Source organism: Heptranchias perlo, chromosome 24 (genome assembly GCF_035084215.1).
Source record: "Heptranchias perlo isolate sHepPer1 chromosome 24, sHepPer1.hap1, whole genome shotgun sequence".
Classification (NCBI taxonomy): domain Eukaryota; kingdom Metazoa; phylum Chordata; class Chondrichthyes; order Hexanchiformes; family Hexanchidae; genus Heptranchias; species Heptranchias perlo.
The window spans coordinates 43252448-43274712 of NC_090348.1; the positions used below are offsets into that span (position 1 = coordinate 43252448).

General features: G+C 44.4%; 1 protein-coding gene across 1 annotated transcript in view; it reads left to right on the plus strand.

Annotated features, from left to right (window-relative positions):
* exoc4 (exocyst complex component 4) overlaps nt 1-22265 on the plus strand; it is a 394720-nt gene that overhangs the window by 350350 nt on the left and 22105 nt on the right. The window contains 2 exon segments of the mRNA XM_068005175.1: nt 4200-4378; nt 19298-19439. Of these exon segments, the coding sequence (XP_067861276.1) occupies nt 4200-4378; nt 19298-19439 (321 nt within the window).

Genomic DNA, 22265 nt, shown 5'->3' on the forward strand with positions numbered 1-22265 from the left:
GCAAGTGACTCCCTACAGTTAGGAGTGGTAGGCATGCTTTTGATCCTGGATGCTAATCAAGAGGCATCAACAATTTATAAGCTACATATTTCACTGATCACTGAAAGAGCTCATAACTAATAGCAGCAGTCTGGCAAGTTTGAAGCCCAAAGTGGTAGGTCTCAATGGTGCTACAAAGGGAAAATTACGAATGGAATTTCTTCTGCAAACAGAGAGATTTAGCTTCGGCAAATAGATTAGAAGTATTTTGCACTGAAATGTTGTTTACAAGAGTGGCTTTCTTCAGTCCTGGCTCTACTGTGCCAATTGTGGCTGGAGTGGTGGACGTTTCATTCTAATCCATTGCTGCATGAAGCTGTTTATTGAGTGATAATCAACAGCTTGTTCCTTTCTTTAAAAAAAACACAAATAGTACAACAGTACCTTATTAATAAAAAGTTTAGTGTCGGTGTCAATGGATGTAGAGTTCCTCCTAGCTTTCTGGTTGGCCTGGGGTAATCACACAGTATAATCTGCCATGATTCGCCAGGAGTAATTAGTTCTAACAGTCACATTCCACAACAAACACAGAAAGCAACCATTACAGTCCCACACCAAAAACTGTAAATTTAACCATTTAAAAATTGTATCAGAAAATTTAAATAAATAAGCTGAAGTAACTGTAAACATTTAAAAATTCAATTTCTAATTGAGATTTTAAGTCGGGTCAAATCCTAGACTGGCTCAAGCTTGGCACTCAAATTATGCATGAGCCCAGACAGCTGTTTAGGCCTACTGTATTCCAGAAGAACTTGGAGCAGATTTTCCTCTTCCTGCAGTTGGCATAAAGGATTGTCTGGGGAGGAAGGATCACGTGCCTATACCTGCCTGATTTTCCATCCATTGAAGTGAATGGACAGAAAATCAGGTAGGGTCTGTTACGGAGATCTTCCTCTCTGCACTGTGCCCAGGGGATCCTTTATGCCAACTCTAGTAACGGTCCTCATATGTTTTTCCTTTCCTTTTGTCTGCGTGCTTCACCACGGGAGATCTACTTGCATATTGTAAATGCAGTCAGTATATATTGTAGCTATTCAGATATCCAGTGTCACCACTGTGTCATTTAAGAGACTGATATCCCAAGTGGTATCGCTCAGCTTTATTTAATATCAGAAGCAAGAATTAAGGCGCCATCTATAACCATCATCAAACAAGAATACAGTGAGTATCCCCGCTAAAAGAACATCTATCTATGTCATAAAAGTACACATGAAGGATGAACACTTCTCCCCCCTTCCCATCGCAAATCTTGAGAAAGCAATGACAATTATAGATGGTCCCTAAACATGTTGTATTTTACAAGGTTAAAAGGGCAGGATGAGTTCTAGCCACATAACACATACTCGTATTACACCAGTGACTTCCATTTCTCCTTCCCTGGCTTGGTCCATCCTTCCATTTATCAATCTGTCAGAATCCTGAAATAGAAATATCTTTTAAGTGTCCAGAAAGACGCAGGGTAAAAGTGATTAATTACTGACACGTGCAGTTCTATTTTACTGAGGGGATGGGACAGCTGCCAAGGGGGTGGGCAGCTAAAGGTTAAATGGCCAGGGGGTGGCCCTGGTCAAGTGTTGCAGTATATCAACTCCCCATTGTTATGAAGTTGTCAGCATTTTTCCTTTGATATGATTGAGAGCTGCAGGGTAGCGAGTAACATACTAATTGATGAGCAGCACTCTGCTTGCTGTCCTTACCAGTTATTTCTCTTGGCTTTTAGGTCTCTAAGCAACTGATATGTTCACCATTTCAAAAGGTTACTCTTCATAATAATAAGCATCTTGCAGTAGAACAACAGCTGACAGAATTCATTAGTTTGAGACTCAAGAGCAGCCCCAGTAAACCTGTCTCTACAAATCTTCAAAGCTGTATTATGTGCAGGAGGAGAAAGGTGACAATTTTTCAACCACTGACCTTTTAAAAGTGAATTGACACCATTTTCTGACTTCTTCCTGCTGTCAGTTTTTTTTTAAGCGTGATGTTGCTGATAATTTCACTCTCTCATTTGTTGGAAGTGCAAATTGAAATTCTTACTTCAGGCTTTTTTTGGGAGGTGAGTAAGAGGATGAGGGGTCTTGGTAGAAGGAATTAGTGAAACACATTGGCGGTTCTGTGCCATAAGATCCTGAACTGACTGCTTTAGGGAAATGGAAAGGACACCAGTGTTACTCGTACATATTTGCTCCCTCCAAAAGGTCCTGAAAATTAATATTTCTGCGTGGCTGATAAAAAAAGAAAAGCTATGAATGCTGGAAATCTGAACTAAAACTGCAAATGCTGGAAATGTATGGCGTGTCAGTCAGCATCTGAAAAGGAACAGGTTAACATTTCATGTGGCACCCATCATCAGAAACTTTCCTAATTTGGGATATGGAAATGGATAGAGGAGATTATTGGTTCAAACAAATTGGCTCCCTTAACTTTCCCACCAGAATCGGATCTGATCATCACTCTGCAGTTTCTTCCTCATCTCCCTCTCGCTCTCCAAACTCATCTCTTCCGTGTGACTCACCTTCCGCTGCCTTGATCCCCTTCCCCACCCAAGTCTTGATCACTCACCTACCACTCCTGACCTATCCCCCCTCCCCACCCCATGCTAGCTGACGCTATTAACATTCTCTCCCCTTTGTTCAGGCACCATCCCTTTCCCCAACAAAGCTTCTGCCATCGACCCACACTCATAAAAACCTACACTCAACCAATCTCCTTTTTTATCACCCATCTCTAACCTCTCTTTCTCTCTGTCACATCCTCAAGCATGATGTTGTTTCCCAGCTCCATGCCCATTTCTCCTGAAACTCCTTGTTTAAATCCCTCCAGTCCAGCTTCTGGCCCCGTCACGGTTCTGAGACCGACTGCTCTGGTCAAAGTCATAAAAGACAACTGTGACCGTGAACATGGTGCGAATCGAAGTCACATGCAATTGGGTAAGATTAGGAAATTTCAGTCTTGTGCAAATTGACCGAGAAAGATCTACAGAGAGAAAGGAGGTGACATTATGCAAATAAGATATGTAGAGTAATTCTCACTTTTTTTATATAGATATATTCATGCAAAAATACTGGCATATCCCTCAAGAGGTTAGTTATAACATTGATTCTGACAGAGTATTCCTTTAAATACACAGATAGTCTCTGTTTTTAACCCTTCAAACATTTATAGCTTGACCTAATTGGTCATTACCCTGGAAGGAAGGACGAGAATGAGGGATGTGCTTGCATAGATTATCTTCAGTGACACTGACACCAAAACTGATTCATATTCATGAGTTGCTTGTAGCTGATTGAAGCTAATTTTCTCAGTGGTACAGTGCAAGAGGCAATGAATGAATCTGAACATCTTTACTAAAAGAGTGGTGAGAATGTGGAATTCGCTATCAGGAGTAGTTGAGGCGAATAACATAGATGCATTTAAGGGGGAGCTAGATAACTACTTAGGGGAGAAAGGAATAGAAGGATATGTTGATGGGTTTAGATGAAGTAAGGTGGGTGGAGGCTCGTGTGGAGCATAAACACCCATATGCCTTTTTAACCACCTTATCTACCTGTCCTGCTACCTTCAGAGATCTGTGGACATGCATTCCAAGGTCCCTTTGTTCCTCTACACCTCTCAGTATCCTCCCATTTATTATGTATTTCCTTGCCTTGTTTGCCCTCCCCAAATGCAATACCTCAAACTTCTCCGGATTGAATTCCATTTGCCATTTTTCTTTCCATATGACCAGTCCATTGATATCTTCCTGCAGTCTACAGCTTTCTTCCTCACTATCAACCACACAGCCAATTTTTGTATAATCTTCAAACTTCTTGATCAAGCCCCCCACATTCAAGTCCAAATCATTAATACATACCACAAAAAGCAAGGGACCTAGTACTGAGCCTTGCGGAACCCCACTGGAAACAGCCTTCCAGTCGCAAAAACACCCGTCGCGAGAAAGTAGCTGTCGCCTAAGTTCAGGGCTAGTACCGTCCTGCTCTTATGTCTTGTCCCCTGTTCGAAGGTGTGTTGAGAGCCGACATTCTAACAATGTATTCCTTTTCTATCATAGAAAATGTTAAATGTTTTCAATATTGATATTGATCATATTAGATTATCGTTGATGAATTCCTGATTTCCCCTCATTGCTGTGTTTAAAAAAGAATCATTATTGTAATACACAGAGCTGCCAATGCTAAGGAGTCTGAAGTGTTGACTGGCAACCTGGGAGACAAGCTTATACCACAGAATGAAATCCTGCGAGATGTCAGTGACCTAAAGGCCCTGGCAAACCTGCACGAGAGCCTGGAATGGTTAGCGGCACGGCTGAAGGGTTTCTTCTCCAGTCTCCCTACTGCTCAGTGTAAGTATCTGGCTCCTTTCATAAAGGTTTTATTGGTCTTGATTTGGGTTGACACAATAAACCCTAATTACAGTACGGATGAACCAATGTAAAATTAACATCATACTGCCATGGGATCTTTTACGTCCACCTGAGAGGGCAGATGGGTCCTCGGTTTAATGTCTCATCCGAAAGAGGGCACCTCTAATAATGCAGCACTCCCTCAGTACTGCTCTGAAGTGTCACCCTAGATTACTTGCTCCAGTCCCTGGAGTGGAGCTTAAACCCACAACCTTCTGGTTCAGAGGCAAGAGTGCTCCCCCGGGCCAAAGCCGACACTGCTCAGGCTTCACATTGACTGCAGTGTGACAGCTCATTGGAACTATTTAAGCTTAATTTTTAATCCTTTCAATTTCGGCTGAAACCCGAGACATATGCCCTTGCCAGTGAGCAAAACATTGTAACTGGGATATGCTAGCCCTGTTGACACTCTTTAGAAGCATTGGCCTCAGACTGGTACCTGTGGTGCAACAATGTCCCAGATGGACCCATCTGACGAGAAATCTCTCGCATTGAAACTTACCAAAAAAAAACACCTTCATCTAATTTTAAAACAAAAATGGAAGATGGCATTTTGTTGGCATGTTTACCATTAATGTTCTCAACACAGATAAAAACTCAATAATCCATTACTGTATGCATGTTATAATTAACATTAATATAAAAACAGGATGGCTAATAGGAGTGCTTTATCACAGATGGCAGTCACCTCGCTGTTCATTATTACTGTTTGCTGAGCTGATGGAAGTTGTGTAGCTGTCGTCTTATCTTGAGTCGTTTGAAATTGGATTTCATTTTATTAGGCTATTCAGGAAGGAAAGATGATTTTTTTTATTAATACAAATAATTTTCCTCTTCACATAATGTGAAATGTAATAAATTAAAGCTTACAGTAACCCTTTGAGAGTTGAATTCTTCCCAGGACAATGTTATTTTAGTTAATATTCTCCATCAAAAAAAAGTTTCTGCATGTCAGATGTATTGTCACCTGTCCACCAATGTCTCTTGATATGTGTGTGAGTAAGGAAAGTTAGGGATTAAGTGAGAGCACCAATCATTTTATTTCATAAAGCTGATCCATTAAAGCAGGAAAGTAATTTCTTTTATTCATTCTCGGGATGTGGGCGTCGCTGGCAAGGCCGGCATTTATTGCCCATTCCGTTGCCCTTGAGAAGGTGGTGGTGGGCTTTCTTCTTGAACCACTGCAGTTCACGTGGTGAAGGTACTCCCACAGTGCTGTTGGGTAGGGAGTTCCAGGATTTTGATCCAACGAGGATGAAGGAACAGCAATATATGTCCAAGTCGGAATGGGGTGTGGCTTGGTTGGGAATTTGGAGGTGATGGGTGTTCCCCATGCGCCAGTCGCCCTTGTCCTTCTAGGTGGTGAAGGTCGTGGGTTTGGGAGGTGCTGCCGAAGGAGCCTTGGTGAGTTGCTGCAGTGCATCCTGTAGATTGTACACACTGCAGCCACGGTGCGCCGGTGGTGGAGGGAGTGGATGTTTTACAAAGACTCTGAAAGCTGCTCTGATGACATAGTAAATAAATACATTGCCTCGAGTGATAATGAGCCATACAAGTCAGAAGGTCCCAGCCAGAACCATAGTAGAGGTGCTGCATTTGATGTCAGCATGCATGGGGGAGGGAGACAAAATGTAAACTAGGATTGCCAATCATGATCACTATCCAGAAACTGTTCATGGACGTTGGGCAAAAACAGGATTAGCTGTGAATCCTTCCACAGGCTAATAGCCTGCAGACACTCATTGTCGAGGCTCATACATTAAGAATGGCCAGTTGCTGTTGGACAGAACATGTACCAGATCACACATTCAGAGCACCCACTTAGGGGCAGTACCAGAAGCCAACCAGCACCCCTGTAAAACTAGAGACCAACCTCATAGCTCGTCTCTTGCTGCCAACAGTGCATGAATGTCTTCTCTGTGTCTTGGAGACCAGAACTGGGCACAGTACACAAGATAGGGTTTGAGCAGAGTGCTATACCGCTTGAACGTGACTTCCTTTGACTTGTGCTCTACTGTTCCAGCTATATAGTTCCACATTCTGTTAGCTTTGTTGTTGGCAGCCATGCCTTCAGCCATCTAGGCCCATACTCTGGAATTACCTCCCTAAACCCCCTGGATTTCCACCTTCATTTCCTCTTTTAAAACTTTCTTTAAAACCACCTTTTTGGCCAAGCTGTTGGTCTCACCGCCCTCTTCCCCCCCCCCCCCCAATATCTCCTTCTTTGGCTCAGCATCCATTTTTGTCTGATTACGCCTCTGATACATCTTGGGACATTTTTCTACGTTTAAGGTGCTATATAAATGCAAGTTGTTGCTGCCGCTCTGCGGTAGTTGGACATGATAAGCATCGAGTCCATTAAGACTTCAGATCTCTCTCAACTTCATCCTTAGCTATTTAAATACCTCTCATAGAGTATGTGTATTGCCCATTTTTCCTTCCTACTTGCAGTACTTTACAGTTGACAGCATTAAATTTAATTTCTGCCAACTTATATATTTTGTTCAACTTATTCAGTAATTTCTAGGCTACCTTCTCTGATTCCACTACCTCTCCTCTCCCGTATCATCTTCAAATTTGACCAATTTGCATTGAGCTTCTGAACGCAAGGCATTGATATAAATTAGAAACAGTCATGGTCCCAACACTAATCCTTGTGGATCCCCATTCAGCACCTGCCCTGGCTCCATGATATCTCTAAGGAGTACCCCTTGTTGTCTACACTACATTATTTTTCTCCATCCTGTTTTTTTTTTCTCCGAACACATTGTCTGATGCTATGATATGGTTCCATACCCCTTCAGTGCACTTCCCAAGGGGCCTTTCATCATCAGCGGTCTTGAATATTGAGTTCTGCCTGGCTCTCAGCTGGATCCCATGTGCATTCAACAGTGTTGAACAGGACCTAGAACCCTAGCTGAGTTTTCACTGAGGCCACAGGTACTGGAATTGTAGGGTTAAAGTGACTTCACCGCTTTGGTAGGTTTGTGATCTGACTTTGATGCAGCAACAAATTATCCACATCAAGGAGCTGCTGGCTTCTGTCATAAAGTGCTGGATTCTACACAGAATGTTGATTGTGCGACTTCATTCCCACACTTGACGCAATGTCTTTTTCTTTAAACGTGAATTTTATAGTTAGCCTCCAAATAACCCTCTGCAAAGAGTTTTGTAATCCTGTGATTTTGGGTGTTGCAAAGTTGAAGGAATAGTGCGCATTTCTTCATCTGCTGTATCCTCAATGCAGGAAATAGCTGAAAGGATCTTCTGAAAGTTATTTCGTTGCATATTTCCTGAAAGGACTAAACCTCCTTTTTGATTTTAATGTGTCGTAATATTGGGGGTAAATTTATGCGCACTGCTTCTCCAGCAATAGAGGTGTGTAACTTATATACACTGCTATCTTGCAGTGATAGACATATGTAACAGATGCACATCATAACCTCCCTGGTGATGGGGGAGTTATATGTGAACATCACTGTCTCCCCCTAGCTGTAGGGTAAAGGATAATAAGCTTGACACAGAATCGTTCCCCTCTTGGCTTAGTGGTCTGTGGTGTGTGGTACGCAGGCACATAGACCAGGAAGGACTAGGTGTGATCCATCATTTAGCCAGTTAGTTAGCCAATTGCACTTCAGTTGCAATAGCAACACTACAGGTTGCTTTAATGACCCTATGCTAAGGAGGGCAAAAAAAGTTGACTTGATTTTCCACTCCTAATCAGTTTAGTGAGTCCTGCAAAGTGCATGTGGGTAAGCATCAGGTTTCATTGGGGGGCTGCAAAGAGAGCATTACAAATAAGCCCAATCCATTTTCGCGTGACACACACACATGCACTTTCCAGCAAAGGTCACTGGATAAGGATGAGGACGGGGACCTCTGGCTGATTTCTTTTTTCCCCCTACTAGCCTGGGGCAATAGGACTGGATGCCATACCCCATTTGAGATCAGCTAAATGAGCACAGATCGGGGTTTGAACCTGGGGGCTTCTGATGTGTATGACTACACCTGGTAGTACCTTAACCGACTGTCCCATGGGGAGATACAAAATATAGAAATGATATATTGCAAAGCAAAAGATGTGACTATATAGAAGTTGGACTGTAGGCGAAGCTTGTGTGATTAGGATTTGCTTGATAATTAGATTGAATTTATATGTTGTTAGAGTGCCATTCTTTTACTTTGTTTAAATGTGACAATTCATTAAACAGTAACAGTAAGCAAACCCTAGGCAACATTAATTCACGAAAACAACATTCTACCTGTGTTTAACTAGCACTTTATCACAGATGACAGTCACTGTGCTGTTCATTATGATTGTTTACCGAGCTGATGGGAGGCACAGGACTGTCGTCTTATCTCCAGCCGCTTGAAATTGCTTTTCATTTTATTGAAATCTCCAGAGTCCACGTAAGTGTTGAGAAGCAAATTGTAGAATGAAACATTTTCCTCACAGAGTTCTGTATAGTCAGTGGTAAAATAATAAATATTTAATTATCTTTATAACTGAGGTGTTTGTGTCATCACCACCGTAGCATGCATGCATGGGATGGCACTTTGTTCGGTTTTGATCCAGACTGTCCAATTTTTTGTGTGGGCAGTCTGGAAATTGCTCGCGTGAGAAGTTTTAAAATAAAAATCCACTTTTTCCCCCATTCGCTTCGTTGTCTCCTGATGTGGAGCCATTGGTTAGTTACTGAAGTTACTACGGTTGCTGCTGTATTCTCATCAGCAGCAAAACAAATCTCAGAATTCAAGCTGCAATCACACTCTCTCTTGCCTGGGTGGACCATGACTGAAAAATTACATTTGTTTCAGATTTGAATTGACTGAACTGATCAAGTCCAAATGGTACCATTATTTCCTTTGATCATAGTTTGGGGTACATCTCCCACTGATCTCAGCATAGGGCTGCGATTCAGAAACATCCCATTGGATTTGTATCTCCACAGAGACAAGAAAAAAACTCAATGTACATGTCAGTTTTGTAAATTAATACTGCCCTAAAGAGAAAGACTTGTGTTTATATATTACCTTATCACGTCTCTCAGAAACATCTTTTTCAGAAGCATTTCACGTACAATGAATTACTTTGAAGTGCAATGACTCTTGTTGTGTAGGCCAACACCGTAGCCATTTTCTCTTTCCTTCTCTTTTTATATAAATAATTTTGTTTAGACAACGAGCATCAGGTTCTCCTGACCTAGCTAGGTGAGGCGGTGACTGGTTGAGTCATACAGACCATAAAAGACCCCATAGTCCCTTCCTAAGCTGTGCCGAATTAGCTGATCTCAGTCTGGATGGCAGTACAGCATAAAATTGGCTTCAGCTTCTCTGGGTTAAGGAAGGGGAGATTGGCCTGGGCTTTCGTTTCTGACTGCAATCCAGAGACTGCTGATGGAAGTGCATGTGTGGACTTCTGGTGAGCACAGTGTCAGGCGTAATGGCTCTGGTACCCCAAATGATTGAATATCCTGCTGGCGCATTCTGTCTAGGCTCACATTACGAAGAATGGCTATTTGACCCGGAGGACACCCCAGAAAAGAATCATTGCCTTTAGGGAAGGCGAGGACATTGATGAGGGATTTCAGTTATTTGGAGAGACTAGAGAGGCTGGGATTGTTCTCCTTAGAGCAGAGGAGGTTAAGGTGAGATTTAATTGAGGTGTTCAAAATTATATGGAGTTTTGCTAGAGTAATTAGGGAGAAATTGTTTTACTGGCAACAGTTCGCTAACCAAAGGACACAGATTTAAGATAATTGGCAAAAGAACCAAGGGGCGATGAGGAGAAACTTTTTTACGCAGCAAGTTGTCATGATCTGGAATGCGCTGCCTGAAAGGGGGGTGGAAGCAGATTCAGTAGTAACTTTCAAAAGCGAATTGGATAAATACTTGAAGGGGAGAAATTTGCAGGGCTACGAGGAAGGAGCAGGGGAATGGGACTAATTAGCTAGCTCTTTCAAAGAGCTGGCACAGGCATGATGGACCGAATGCCTCCTTCTGTGCTGTAAGATTCTATGACTCGCTGGTGAGAAAGGAGAAGTGGGAAAAGGACCAGTAATATTTTAGTGAAATTACCTCAATTGTTTGGAGACAGTAAGGAACAGAATTAATATGCATAGTTAAGTTAATATAATCATTGAAGCACCCTTTAATAATCTATCTCTGCCAATAATCCAGTTCCTTTATGTTGTTGTACTCGCTAAATCCACTAAGACAATTTCTGGGATGATATCTTCAGCACTTGGCATTTAAACAAAAATATTCCACTCCAGTAAAGGAAACAGACATTGGACACCCCGTGATCCTTCATTAGATAAATACACTGCTGTGTGCTGCACTAAGTCATAGCTGGCCTCAGAAGGGGAAAAAAAAGTCAGAATGCCTGTTCCAGATAAGTATCCAGTGGCTGCAAAGTGTGTTTGGGGTGGGGGAGGGGGCAAAGGAAGTGGGAGGGGGGGAAGGAGAGTGGAGTTTGACTGTGACCCCCCCCCCCCCCTGCTCCCCATGGTCAATTAACCTCCTGACACTTAGCTCTTCCATTCTTCATATGCAGGCCATCACGGGTCCAATGGAGGCTCTGAAGTTGTTCCCCCGCATGAGTCAGCTGTTTCCGGACAAGAGAAAAATGAAGGGTGCTGAGGGAAGTAAGGGTGGAAATTGCAGAGGTGCTGGCCATAATCTCCCAATCCTCCTTAGATACGAGGGTGGTGCCAGAGGACTGGAGAATTGCAAATGTTACACCCTTGTTAAAAAAGAAACAAAGGGTGTAAGGATAAACCCTGCAACTACAGGCCAGTCAGTTTAACCTCAGTGGTGGGGAAGCTTTTAGAAACGATAATTCGGGACAAAATTAATAGCCACTTGGACAAGTGTGGATTAATAAAGGAAAGCCAGCACAGATTTGTTAAAGGCAAATAGTGTTTAACTAACTTGATAGAGTTTTTTGATGAGGTAACAGAGAGGGTAGACGAGAGCAATGCGGTTGATGTTGTGAATATGAACTTTCAAAAGGCTTGTGATAAAGTGCCACATAATATGCTTGTCAGTAAAATTGAAGCCCATGGAATAAAAAGGGCAGTGGCAGCATGGATACGAAATTGGCTAAGTGACAGGAAACAGAGAGTAGTGGTGAATGGTTGTTTTTCAGACTGGAGGAAGGTGTACAGTGGTGTTTCCCAGGGGTCGATACTAGGACCACTGCTTTTTTTTGATATATATTAATGACTTGGACTTGCTGTACAGGGCACAATTTCAAAATTTGCAGATGACACAAATCTTGGAAGTATAGTGAACAGTGAGAAGGATAGTGATAGACTTCAAGAGGACACACACAGGCTGATGGAATGGGCGGACACAAAGTAGAAAAAAATTTAACATAAAGAAGTGTGAAGTGATACATTTTGGCAGGAAAAACGAAGAGAGACAATATAAACTAAATGGTACAATTATAAAGGGGGGGGCAAGAACAGAGAGACCTGCGGGTATATGTGCACAAATCTTTGAAGGTGGCAGGACAGGTTGAGAAAGTGGTTAAAAAAGTATAAGGGATCCTGGGCTTTATCAATAGAGGCATGGGGCCCGATGTTACCAGGGCTGCGGGTTCTCGGTAGGCGGGCTATCGGGCGCGTGGGTAACGCACCCGGCGAAATGAGTCAGCCACCCGCGCGATCGTAGGCTGATTGGATCTACTTACCTGCTCCTCCAGGTTCCCCACTGCTGATCTACGCGTCGGGCGGGCTGCGCATGCGCAGTAAGATTTGTCAGCTGGAGGAGCTCTATTTAAAGGGGCAGTCCTCCACTGACACATGCTGCAACAAACAGAAAAAATTACAGCATGGAGCAGCCCAGGGGAAAGGCTGCTCCCAGTTTAATGATGCCTCACTCCAGGTATCAATACATGGGGTGAGGAGGAGGGGGAGGACAGAGATCTTCCCCCCCGGTGGGCGGGAGGAAGCGGCCTGCCTCTGCCACCAGGAAGGCCTGGCTCGAGGTGGCAGAGGAGGTCACCAGCACCCCCAACATATCGCCCACCTGCATACAGTGCAGGAGGCGCTCCAATGACCTCAGTAGGTCAGCCAAAGTGAGTACACTTACTCTTTCCCCTACACTCCGTCTGCCACATCACCGCCCCCACCCCACATCTCCTTCAGCACTGCCAACACTACTCTGTCACATCACCCCCTCATACCCACTCAAACCTCATCCTCATCTCACCTGCACCTACTCACCTCGCCAGTACTCATCCCGCCACTACCACGCAACCCAATCCTCATACAATCTCACGGCTCTATCTCATACTCACCCTCTCGTGCATCTCTTTCACAGCCAGCCTCACTCAACCTGCCACTACCTGTGCTGCAGCCACAGGGCATGCATCACATATGTGCAGTAGGCAGCGTAAGGCAAACATGTCGTGAGCATGAAGGGGATGCACAAGGGTGTTTGAGGGTTTGTCATGGTTGTTACTTATATTTAATTTCTGACCAACTCACATTACATATTATATTGGCACCACTATTGCCATGTCTTTGCGAATCTTGTCTGGTTTGTGCAATAATGCCCTCTCCTGAGGATCACTATGAAGACCCACAACTGATGCCACCCATTGTGTCACTGCAGAGTGGGTGTAGGTGTATTTGCAGGGCTCTTTTGCGCAGACGACTGAGAGACGTCGGCGATGTCCCCGGTTGCAGGTTGTTGAGGGCAGTGGTGACTTTGACAGCGACAGGTCAGAAGATGGTGCTCGGGCCAGCCGGAAGCAGCTTGGCATGAAGGAGGCTGCAGATGTCCACGACTACATGTCGAGTGACTCTGAGCCTCCATGTGCACTGCTGCTCAGAGAGGTCCAGGAAGCTGAGCCTCGGTCTGTGGACCCTGTGGCGAGGGTAGTGCCCTCTGCGACGATCTCTCTCTGCGGTAGCCCTCCCTCCTGCTGTACAGGTGGATGTGTCACAGCACTCTGTTGTGGAGCTCCACGTCTCAGAGGTGGATGGCGAGGCTGGTGATGCTGTTCGCCCTCCGAGGAGGTCATGACTGCAGCTACGGCGGCCCCCATCCGCAAGATATACATCTGAGGGGATCCGCAAGGTAGGTACATGTGTCTGGACACCGGGGTAAGTGTACAAGTTGGTGACTTTGATTGTCAGGAGGAGAGTGGTGGAGGCCAACCTTTGTCCAATGTGACGGAGTGGCCTCCTGCAATGAGTGAGGGTCTCCCCGCTCCCCCTCCCCCCTCCCCTCCCCCCTCCCCTCCCCCTTCCCCCCCCCCCCTCCCACCTGTCATATGGACCTTTGCAGCTGCCACAGGCTGATGGCTGCAACAGGTCCATTTGAACTGGGAGTGTTTCCCCCAGGGTGGGAAACAGTCCCAGTTTTCTATTAAAATCCCACCCCTCCTCACATAATCCCTTAATCAGGTCAGTTAATGACCTGAACAAGCCAAATAAATACTTTCAAGTGGCATCCCGCTGGCTTTAATTGCCTGCGGGATTCCCACCAGCGGGGGCTGCGCGCGCACGCCGGCGTGTCAGCGGGGAAACCCGGAAGTGCGCTGGTTCGAGGCGGGCTCCGGTCCCGCTCCGGTATTTCCCGATTTTCGGGGCCCCCCCGCCAGGAATGCACCCGATAGCGGGTGCTAAAATGCTGCCCATGGAGTACGAAGCAAGGAAGTTATGTTGAACGTTTATAAAACACTGGTTCTGCTACAACTGGAGTATTGTGTCCAATTCTGGGCACCGCACTTTATGAAGGATGTGAAGGCCTTAGAGAGGTTGCAGAAAAGATTTACTAGAATGGTTCCAGGGGTGAGGAATTTCAGTTACATGGATAGACTGGAGAAGCTGGGGTGTTTTCCTTAGTGCAGAGAAGGTTGAGAGGAGATTTGATAGAAGTGTTCAAAATCATGAAGGGTTCTGATAAAGTAAATAAAGAGAAACTGTTCCCATTGGCGGTAGGGCCAAGAACCAGAGGACAGAGATTTAAGGTGATTGGCAAAAGAACCAAATGCGACATGAGGAAAAACTTATTTACGCAGCGAGTAGTTGTGATCTGGGCGACGCTGACTGAAAGGGCGGTGGAATCAGATTCAATTGTGGCTTTCAAAAAGGAATTGGATAAATACTTGAATGGGAAAAAATTTGCAGGGTTACAGGGAAAGAGCGGGGGAATGGGACTAACTGGACTGCTCTTACAAAGAGCCGGCATGGGCTCGATGGGCCGAATGGCCGCCTCCTGTGTTGTAACCATTCTCGGATTCTATGGAGGGAGCAAAAATGGACGTCGGGGAAACTCAGAAGCTGATTCTAATTAATTTTAGTAGGTTAATTTTTGAGAAGGAGCCCTAATGCTGAAACCCATGAGTTCAAAGCGTAGAATTTATGAAGTAGCACTCCCAGCAGAGCTTCACGCCACAGGAGCGCCTATCAGGATTTCAGAGCCTGATAAGCACACTCCATGCAATTGGCCTCCCATTAAAACTTATGGTTTGGGGTATGCAGACTCCCTGCCTGAATTCCCAACATGTGCTCTCGTTCCTCGTAGCACTGAATCGGAACATTTACCCCAATTGTTTTCTCTCGCGAGTAAAGACTTTTCTCAAGATTTTGCCTCTTCTATTTGTAACTCTGCCTCAAGGGTTCAAAACGGTTACTCGTACAGTCCCCAAGCTTACCCATTGCTTTCCAAAAATAGCATCTTAATATCGTGCGGCTTTACAACGATATAGAACCGTGGAACCGTGCTTGAAGGGGACGCTGCATGGTGAGTGACCCCTCGTTATTGTTGGAGAAAGCCAAGTTACTTGACCTTTAGAAGGTTGACAGTTTGTCATTGGGTGGTTTTCACAGAACACAAGAGTCAGTAATGCTATGTACAGTGACGGACTCTACATCCTTTCGCTGCTGCTGCTAAAAAAATTGATTTTCTTTGAAATACCATTAAATCATCCGTGTGTATGTTTAATACGAGTTTTGTGTCAGCAGGAACTTTAAATACAGAGGACAGGAAGCCTTTCAGAGTGTCATTGCTTAAATGGGTTTCTGGAGAAGGAAAGGTCCCTGTTACTTATTTACTTTTTGTTCATAACATGAGTTTTAATTCAGAACTGCATTGATTTACAAGAAACAATCTTCCAGGAGGCACAACCTTCCAGCTGGTAAAGTCACCTGGGTTGTTGGCTCCCGTCTCAGCAGTTTCTGATGTGAGAAATGACATAGGAGAAAGTCCAAAAAGGCCAAGACTACAGAACAAAGAAAAACCTTCGTAGAGATCAGGACTTCTTCCCCTCAGTGTTTTTGTTCACCCTTCCTGTCAACACTGACTGTTGGCTGGGGTACAATCCTGGCCATTCCGCAGGTGCCTCCCCGCCGCCATGGTTTCTGGTCTTCATGTGTGAGTATAGACAGCAAGTGTCGATAACGGAGGGGATGAAAGCCAAGTCCGATTCTATCCTCATCTGACTTCCACACATTGGGCAGGTTCCAGCAGGGGGCACTGGAGAGCAATGAGTAGAATTGCTGAATGATTTCACCATCCGCCCTCCCCCACCTTTTAAGCCCAGGGGGTACTGAGAGCAGTTGTGCTACCAATGCTGCTGCTCTGACTTGAGTCAGCTAACTCATTGTAGAGTGGGGCCTGACTCTGAACCCGTTTTGCTGGGCTGATGACTCAGTTTGCACACTGGATTTACAAGATGAGCCAGCGGGGCAACCTCCTAACCATTTAGGGTTATCTAATTGGCTGGAGTACTTGGATTCCATTGTCCACCTGGTTTCTCCATGTCAGCAGATGAGGTGTGGTTCTGCAGCGAGGGAAAGAAAACGGGGGAGGGCTTGGCATGGGGTTAGATGCAGAGCAGAATTGTCTGCACTCACTTTGGCCTTGGCTCAGTGGGTTGTACTCTCACCTCTGAGTCAGAAGGTCATGGATTCAAGCCCCACTGCAGAGACTTGAGCACAAAATCTGGGCTGTCACTTCAGTGCAGTACTGAGGGAGTGTTGCACTATCAGAGGTGCCTTCCTTTCGGTTGAGATATTAAATCGAGGCCCTATCCTAGGGGACTAATAGGCACTATTTGAAGAAGAGCAGGGGCGTTCGCCCCAGTGTCCTGGCCAATATTTATCCCTCAATCAACATCACTAAAACAGATGATCCGGTCATTTATCTCATTGCTGTTTGTGGGACCTTGCTGTACACAGATTGGCTGCTGCATTTCTCTACATTACAACAGTGACTACACTTCCAAAGTACTTCATTGGCTGGGAAGTGCTCTAGGACATCCTGAGATTGTGAAAGGCTCTATTTTCTGACCTCATGCAGGAGGCAGTCAGAACTCTACAAGTGGCCTTAGTGTCCCTGGCCTGTAATGGGAAAAAATAGCCTGAGTTTTCACTGCCGATTATCCAGTGACATTAGCTGGAAAGTGCAGGTGTGTATCTGGTCTGTCGATATTCGCCATCCAAACTCATACCTGGAGTCATAGCCACTGGCATTTGCAGAGCAGGACCACAGCATAGGTTAGTGCTTTCATGAGAAACGGGGAGAAAATTGTGAAAAAGATGGAGGGGGATATTTTGTTAAATCAGGGGAAGCACTATCTGCTAACTTCTCCATTGTTGCATTTCGTACAAGCTTATTTCATCCAAACCAAGGCTCTCCTCCTCCCCCATTAAAAGCTCATTTTCAAAAGCATTTTACGACTGTTAATGAAGTCAGCTACTCTTTGGTGCCATTCTTTTCTCTAATGGTACTTCATCACTTGAGAGAATTCATCTGACAGAAAGTCCAGCCCAACATGCCAGTGCATCGAGAGGATTCCTCCACGTGATACAGTATGTTTGCAATAATGGGCAAGAACACAAGACTGACTGATCCTGAAGACATCAGAGCCCCCCACCCCACCCCCCGCAACGTGGAGCACGCTCCTGCACCCCCCAGTGGGCATTTACAGAACAGATAAACAGATAAAGAAACTGCAAATACTGGAAATCTGAAATAGAAACAGAAATTTGCAGCAGGTCAGGAGTGATGTCAGGAAGCACTTTACAGATACACATACAAAGGGTAATGGAAATCTGGGAAAACTCTCCCCCAAAGAACTGATGAGGATGGGGGTCAATTGAAAATTACAAAACTGAGATTGATAGATTTTTGTTAGAAAAGGGTCTTAAGGGTTATGTAACCAAGGCGGGTAGATGGAATTAAGATACAGATCAGCTATGATCTAATTGAAAGGCGGAATCGGCTTGGGTTGCTGAATGGCCTACTCCTGTTCCTATGTTCCTAGGTCGATAAGCATCTGTGACGAGAAAAGATGGGTTAATGTTTCGGGTGTAAACTCTTTATCAGAACTATTACAGAGCATCACGAGCAGAGTTGGAACCTGGAAAAGAGAAATGGCAAAATAAAAATACAGAAAAAAGGAAATGGAATTTGCAGAAATTCATTTCGCCATCTGGCCGAAATTAAATGCGAATACTTTTTTTTAATAAAGTATTTAAAGTGTCTTGGTACTCAAGGGGTTAGTTCTGTTCCTGGCTGTAGGATGGATGAAATAGGATTTTGTTAACCCTTCACACTCTTTCTTTGCCCCCCACCCCCCAAAGATGTTTCAATTAGTGTTCTCAAGTGTTGCTTGAGGTCATTTGCCACTTGTTAATTCGGCTGTTTTATTAGTATTCCCATCTGCACTATTCATCAGTTCTGTAACATCTTCCCATTTGCACCCTGTGTAATATTTTATTGTAGCTGTGCTCTGTATCCTTTATAGTATTATCAGTCCACTCCATCCTGATCTTGCCAACAGCATCTTGTTGTAAACCAACTAAATTGAGCTGTTCTCTATAGCAATTTAAACAGATTGAAAGTGTCTAATCTGCATGTTGTACAAAAGGAGATTCCCACAGGGATCATAAAATCTGGTGTATACACTGCGCCCCTGTATAAGTCACATCCTTATCTATAGTGTGTTTTTCTTTCCATTTTAAAAAGCCTTATAAATTGTTGCTGCTCGGTGGGTGTGTGTACTGTGTATACTGAACCATACAGACAGACAGGAAAGACCAGGTTAGCCCTTGGTCTATAGTGTGCTAACTAATCTAAACCAGATCAGTTGTAGGGCACTTGAAAGTGGGAAGGATTAGCCAAGACAGTAGGTCACAGGACAACATGAAGAGGTGCATCCCACCCCTTGCCCATTGTCTGTTTCCCCATCCCCTTTCCTCTCTATTCGCCCCATCCCATCCCCTCACCCAAAGTCCTCTCTTCCCCTTTATCCTCATTGCGATCCCCTCCCAACTCTTCATCCAAAGATCTTCTGTCACTGCCACATGCCCCTGTCTCCTGGGATTGCTGCCACTCAGCGGGGAAACCAATGAAGAGGAGGCAGCAGTCCCGGGGAGGGAAATAAAGTAACAAAGAAATATTTACTTAAAATGAGGGGATGAATTCTTTTACACTGTACCGGAATAGAATTTTGTATTGCAAACAACCCTCAGTATCAGAGGAAGTGTCGCCAACAGTCCCGTTAAAAGATCGAGTGTATCGCTTGTTACTATATTTAAACAAAGACATTTTGGAAAAGAATATGCTGATTTTATCAGAGGAGCTAGCTTGGAAGGGGCCATTGCGCCTAACTATGGGAGGTGACCATTGAATTTTCTTGCACGGTTAGAGCAAGAACACTGCTGGCTAATGACCATCTTTACTGATGGAATTCAGTGGCTCTCACATTTCCAGCCTCAGCAACTAATTTTTTTAAAACAAATTCTATAAGTAATGTCCCAGTTTGTTACCAGCCAATGTGGTTTGAATGAGCTTTGAGTGTGCTGATTATTCCTGTTGTGTGCTCCTGTTTCACAGCATTCTCTCCAGGGCAAGACGCTCTTGTAAACATGGATATTCCGCCAGTATCCGAGCAGATTATGGAGACTCTCAACGATCTTGCAAGGTCTTTCCAAGAAATGGCTGATCGGTGCCTGCTGGTGCTTCACCTGGAAGTCAGGTACGATATCACTGCTCAAAAGAACTTCAGAGTATACGAAATCCTGCCCCTTTTCTCTTTCATCAGGCCCACCCACCCTTCTCACCATAACCTACAGTTTCCTCTCTGTTCAAATGCATCTAATTGTCATCTTAAGCCTATTTTGCCCACATACCAACTATCACTGCACTTCAAAAGTAATTTCTTCTGTGAAGCATTGTAATACACTTCCCTGAGCTAAGGCACTATATAAATGCAAATATTATATTCATTTATACTGTCTGCTTCAGTTGTGCTTCCTGGTAATTTATGCCACAAGTCTAATATCTTTTGAACGAAGGGGATCTGCCTGAATTCCTTTCTTGAGCCCAATTTCCTCATTTTTAACAAAAACTGACTGGGAATTGACTGGTTTGTCTGGCTTGGTGCTACACTGAGCAGTGCCTCGACTCACGTCTTGGAGCTGGGGGCAGGATACACGTTTAAAACAAGAGTGGGCCACGTATGATTACGCAGAAATGTGAGACCCTCCCATACACAGAAGAATGAACCCCTCGTACACAAAAGTGCTGAGACTCCTTCATACAAAAACATTCCAAGACCCCCCATTACAGAAGAAATTTAAGATCTTTCCCACCTTTTCTACCCATCCTTTCCTCTACCCTCCTCTTCCCGCCCACCCCCCCTCCATTTCCTTCGGTTAATTTCCTGCCACCTCAAGTTCAGTTCGTGAGTTCATCAGTTCCCTTCTGCAAAACCGTTTTTTAATCAAATATTTATTGAATTAAAGCGTGGAATGAAAATTTTAATTTGTAAGAAATAATTGGTAGCTGGAAGGCATTAAAAGAATATGATCTAACTAGGGGTTCAGAAGATGCCATGAACTTGAAGAGCATTTTTTTTGCCATCTGAATCCCTTGGAAAGAGATTATTTTTATTGGAATCACTCCCACCCACAGACACGTCCTGGATAACGAAATAAATTTTCGAAGTAGAAGTAAGAAATGCACAGCAGATTGATCAGTACCTGAAACAGGAAGAAATCTCTCCCTTTAACTTATCTTTCCTCTGTCAGATGCTGATTAGCTCGCTGTGCATTGCCTGTGTTTATTTCGGACTTCCAACGTCCCAGTTTATTCTAAATAAAAGGCCAAAGAAAACCACACATCCTGGAAATCTGAAAAATTAAACCAGAAAATGCTAGCAACACTCAGCTTGTCCGTCAGCATCTGTGGAGCGAGCAGACAAGTTAACATTTCAGGTATAAGTCTTCATCTTTAATTGTTTCCAGTTCTGATGAATAATAGTTAAAAGGGAACAGAACAAAGGGGTGGCGGAGGGGAAAAACAGACACACATGCAGGAGAGAAAGTATGAGTAGAATGGCCAATGAAGTGCTTCAGAGAAAAACAGGAGACGGTTAATTGACTGAAATGATACAAACATGAAACAAGAGGGATAAGGCATGGCTGAAATGGAAACAAGAGAAGCTGGGAACAGACTTCAGTAGCCCAAGGAGGAGAAAAAAAGCAGGCCAACACATCAAGGGTGCAGATTGGCCCCCAACACGGTGTAGATGGAGGGTCCCCCCTCAAACGCCAACGCACTCCCTCCCCCTCAGAAATGCCGGCCTGGAATGGCGACACAGATCCAGAAGAGATGGGAAGGCCGTAAGTGTATGGACATTCGGATCCAGAAGAACTGAGAAAGTCAGAGGGATGTGGCATAATCTCTGACTTATACCTGAAATGTTAACTTGTCTTGATTGTATTGCTTGCTTACTGTGCTATTGTTCTTGCTGGCTTGTGGTTATAAACCTTGTTTGATTGTGAATATCTGGGTCTCATAGTGTTTGTTTAATAGTCACAACATTGTGACCGCGGCCCCGTCTATCTTGGGACCTTAAAGTAACCTAGAAAACTCCTCCCAGACAGAGGCCTCCAGCGCAGCGTAACATCGGGTATGTCAGCATCTCTTGGGGTTTAGGGTGAGACATTAAGCTGGGGGGGAAGGAAGTCCACACCCTTGGTGTCGGCCTGCTTTCTTTCCTTCTACTTGGGCTCCTGGATTAGATGTCTGTAGAGCCTTTAACATCCTCAGGCTGCAGCCAGTTTGGACACTGCAAGGTCCCACAAACAACAATGACCAGTTAATCTATTATTAGTGGCGTTGGTTGAGGGTTAAATGTGCTGATAGTGTCCCACAATGGTGTTAGGTAGGATATTTCAGGATATTGAACCAGCAACGATGAAGGGACAGCGCTATATGTCCTAATCAGGATGGTGTGCAATTTAGAGGGAAACATGGAGGTGATGGATATCTAGTGCAGTGGCAGGGCAATGATTAAGCAACTGCTTTGTCCTGGATGGTGTTGAGCTTCTTGACTGTTGTGACGACTGCACCCATCCAGATGAGTGATGAGTAATCCATCAAACTTTTGACTTGAGTCATGTAAATGGTGGAAAGGCTTTAAGGGGGTCAGGAGGTGAGCCACTCGCAGTGGAAAACCCATCTTCTAGACTGCTATTTTAGCCACTATGTTGATATGGTCCAGTTAAGCTTCTGATCACCCCCCCCCCCCACTCCCCCTCAAGATGTTGTGCATAGGGAACTCTATGATGGTGGTGCCATTGGAGATCAGGAGGAAAGTAGTTGGATTTTTTTTATTGGAGATGGTCATTGCCTGGCACAAATATTACAGGCTATATTATATACAACACTACCTGTCTTTGAGATTCTTTTATAAATGGAACCATTATCCATTCGAAATTCAGCGGTCCTGTTAATTTTTTCGACCCGCCCTTTGATCGGACTGGTTGTCCCCAGCATGCCACCATGGTGCAGGTAA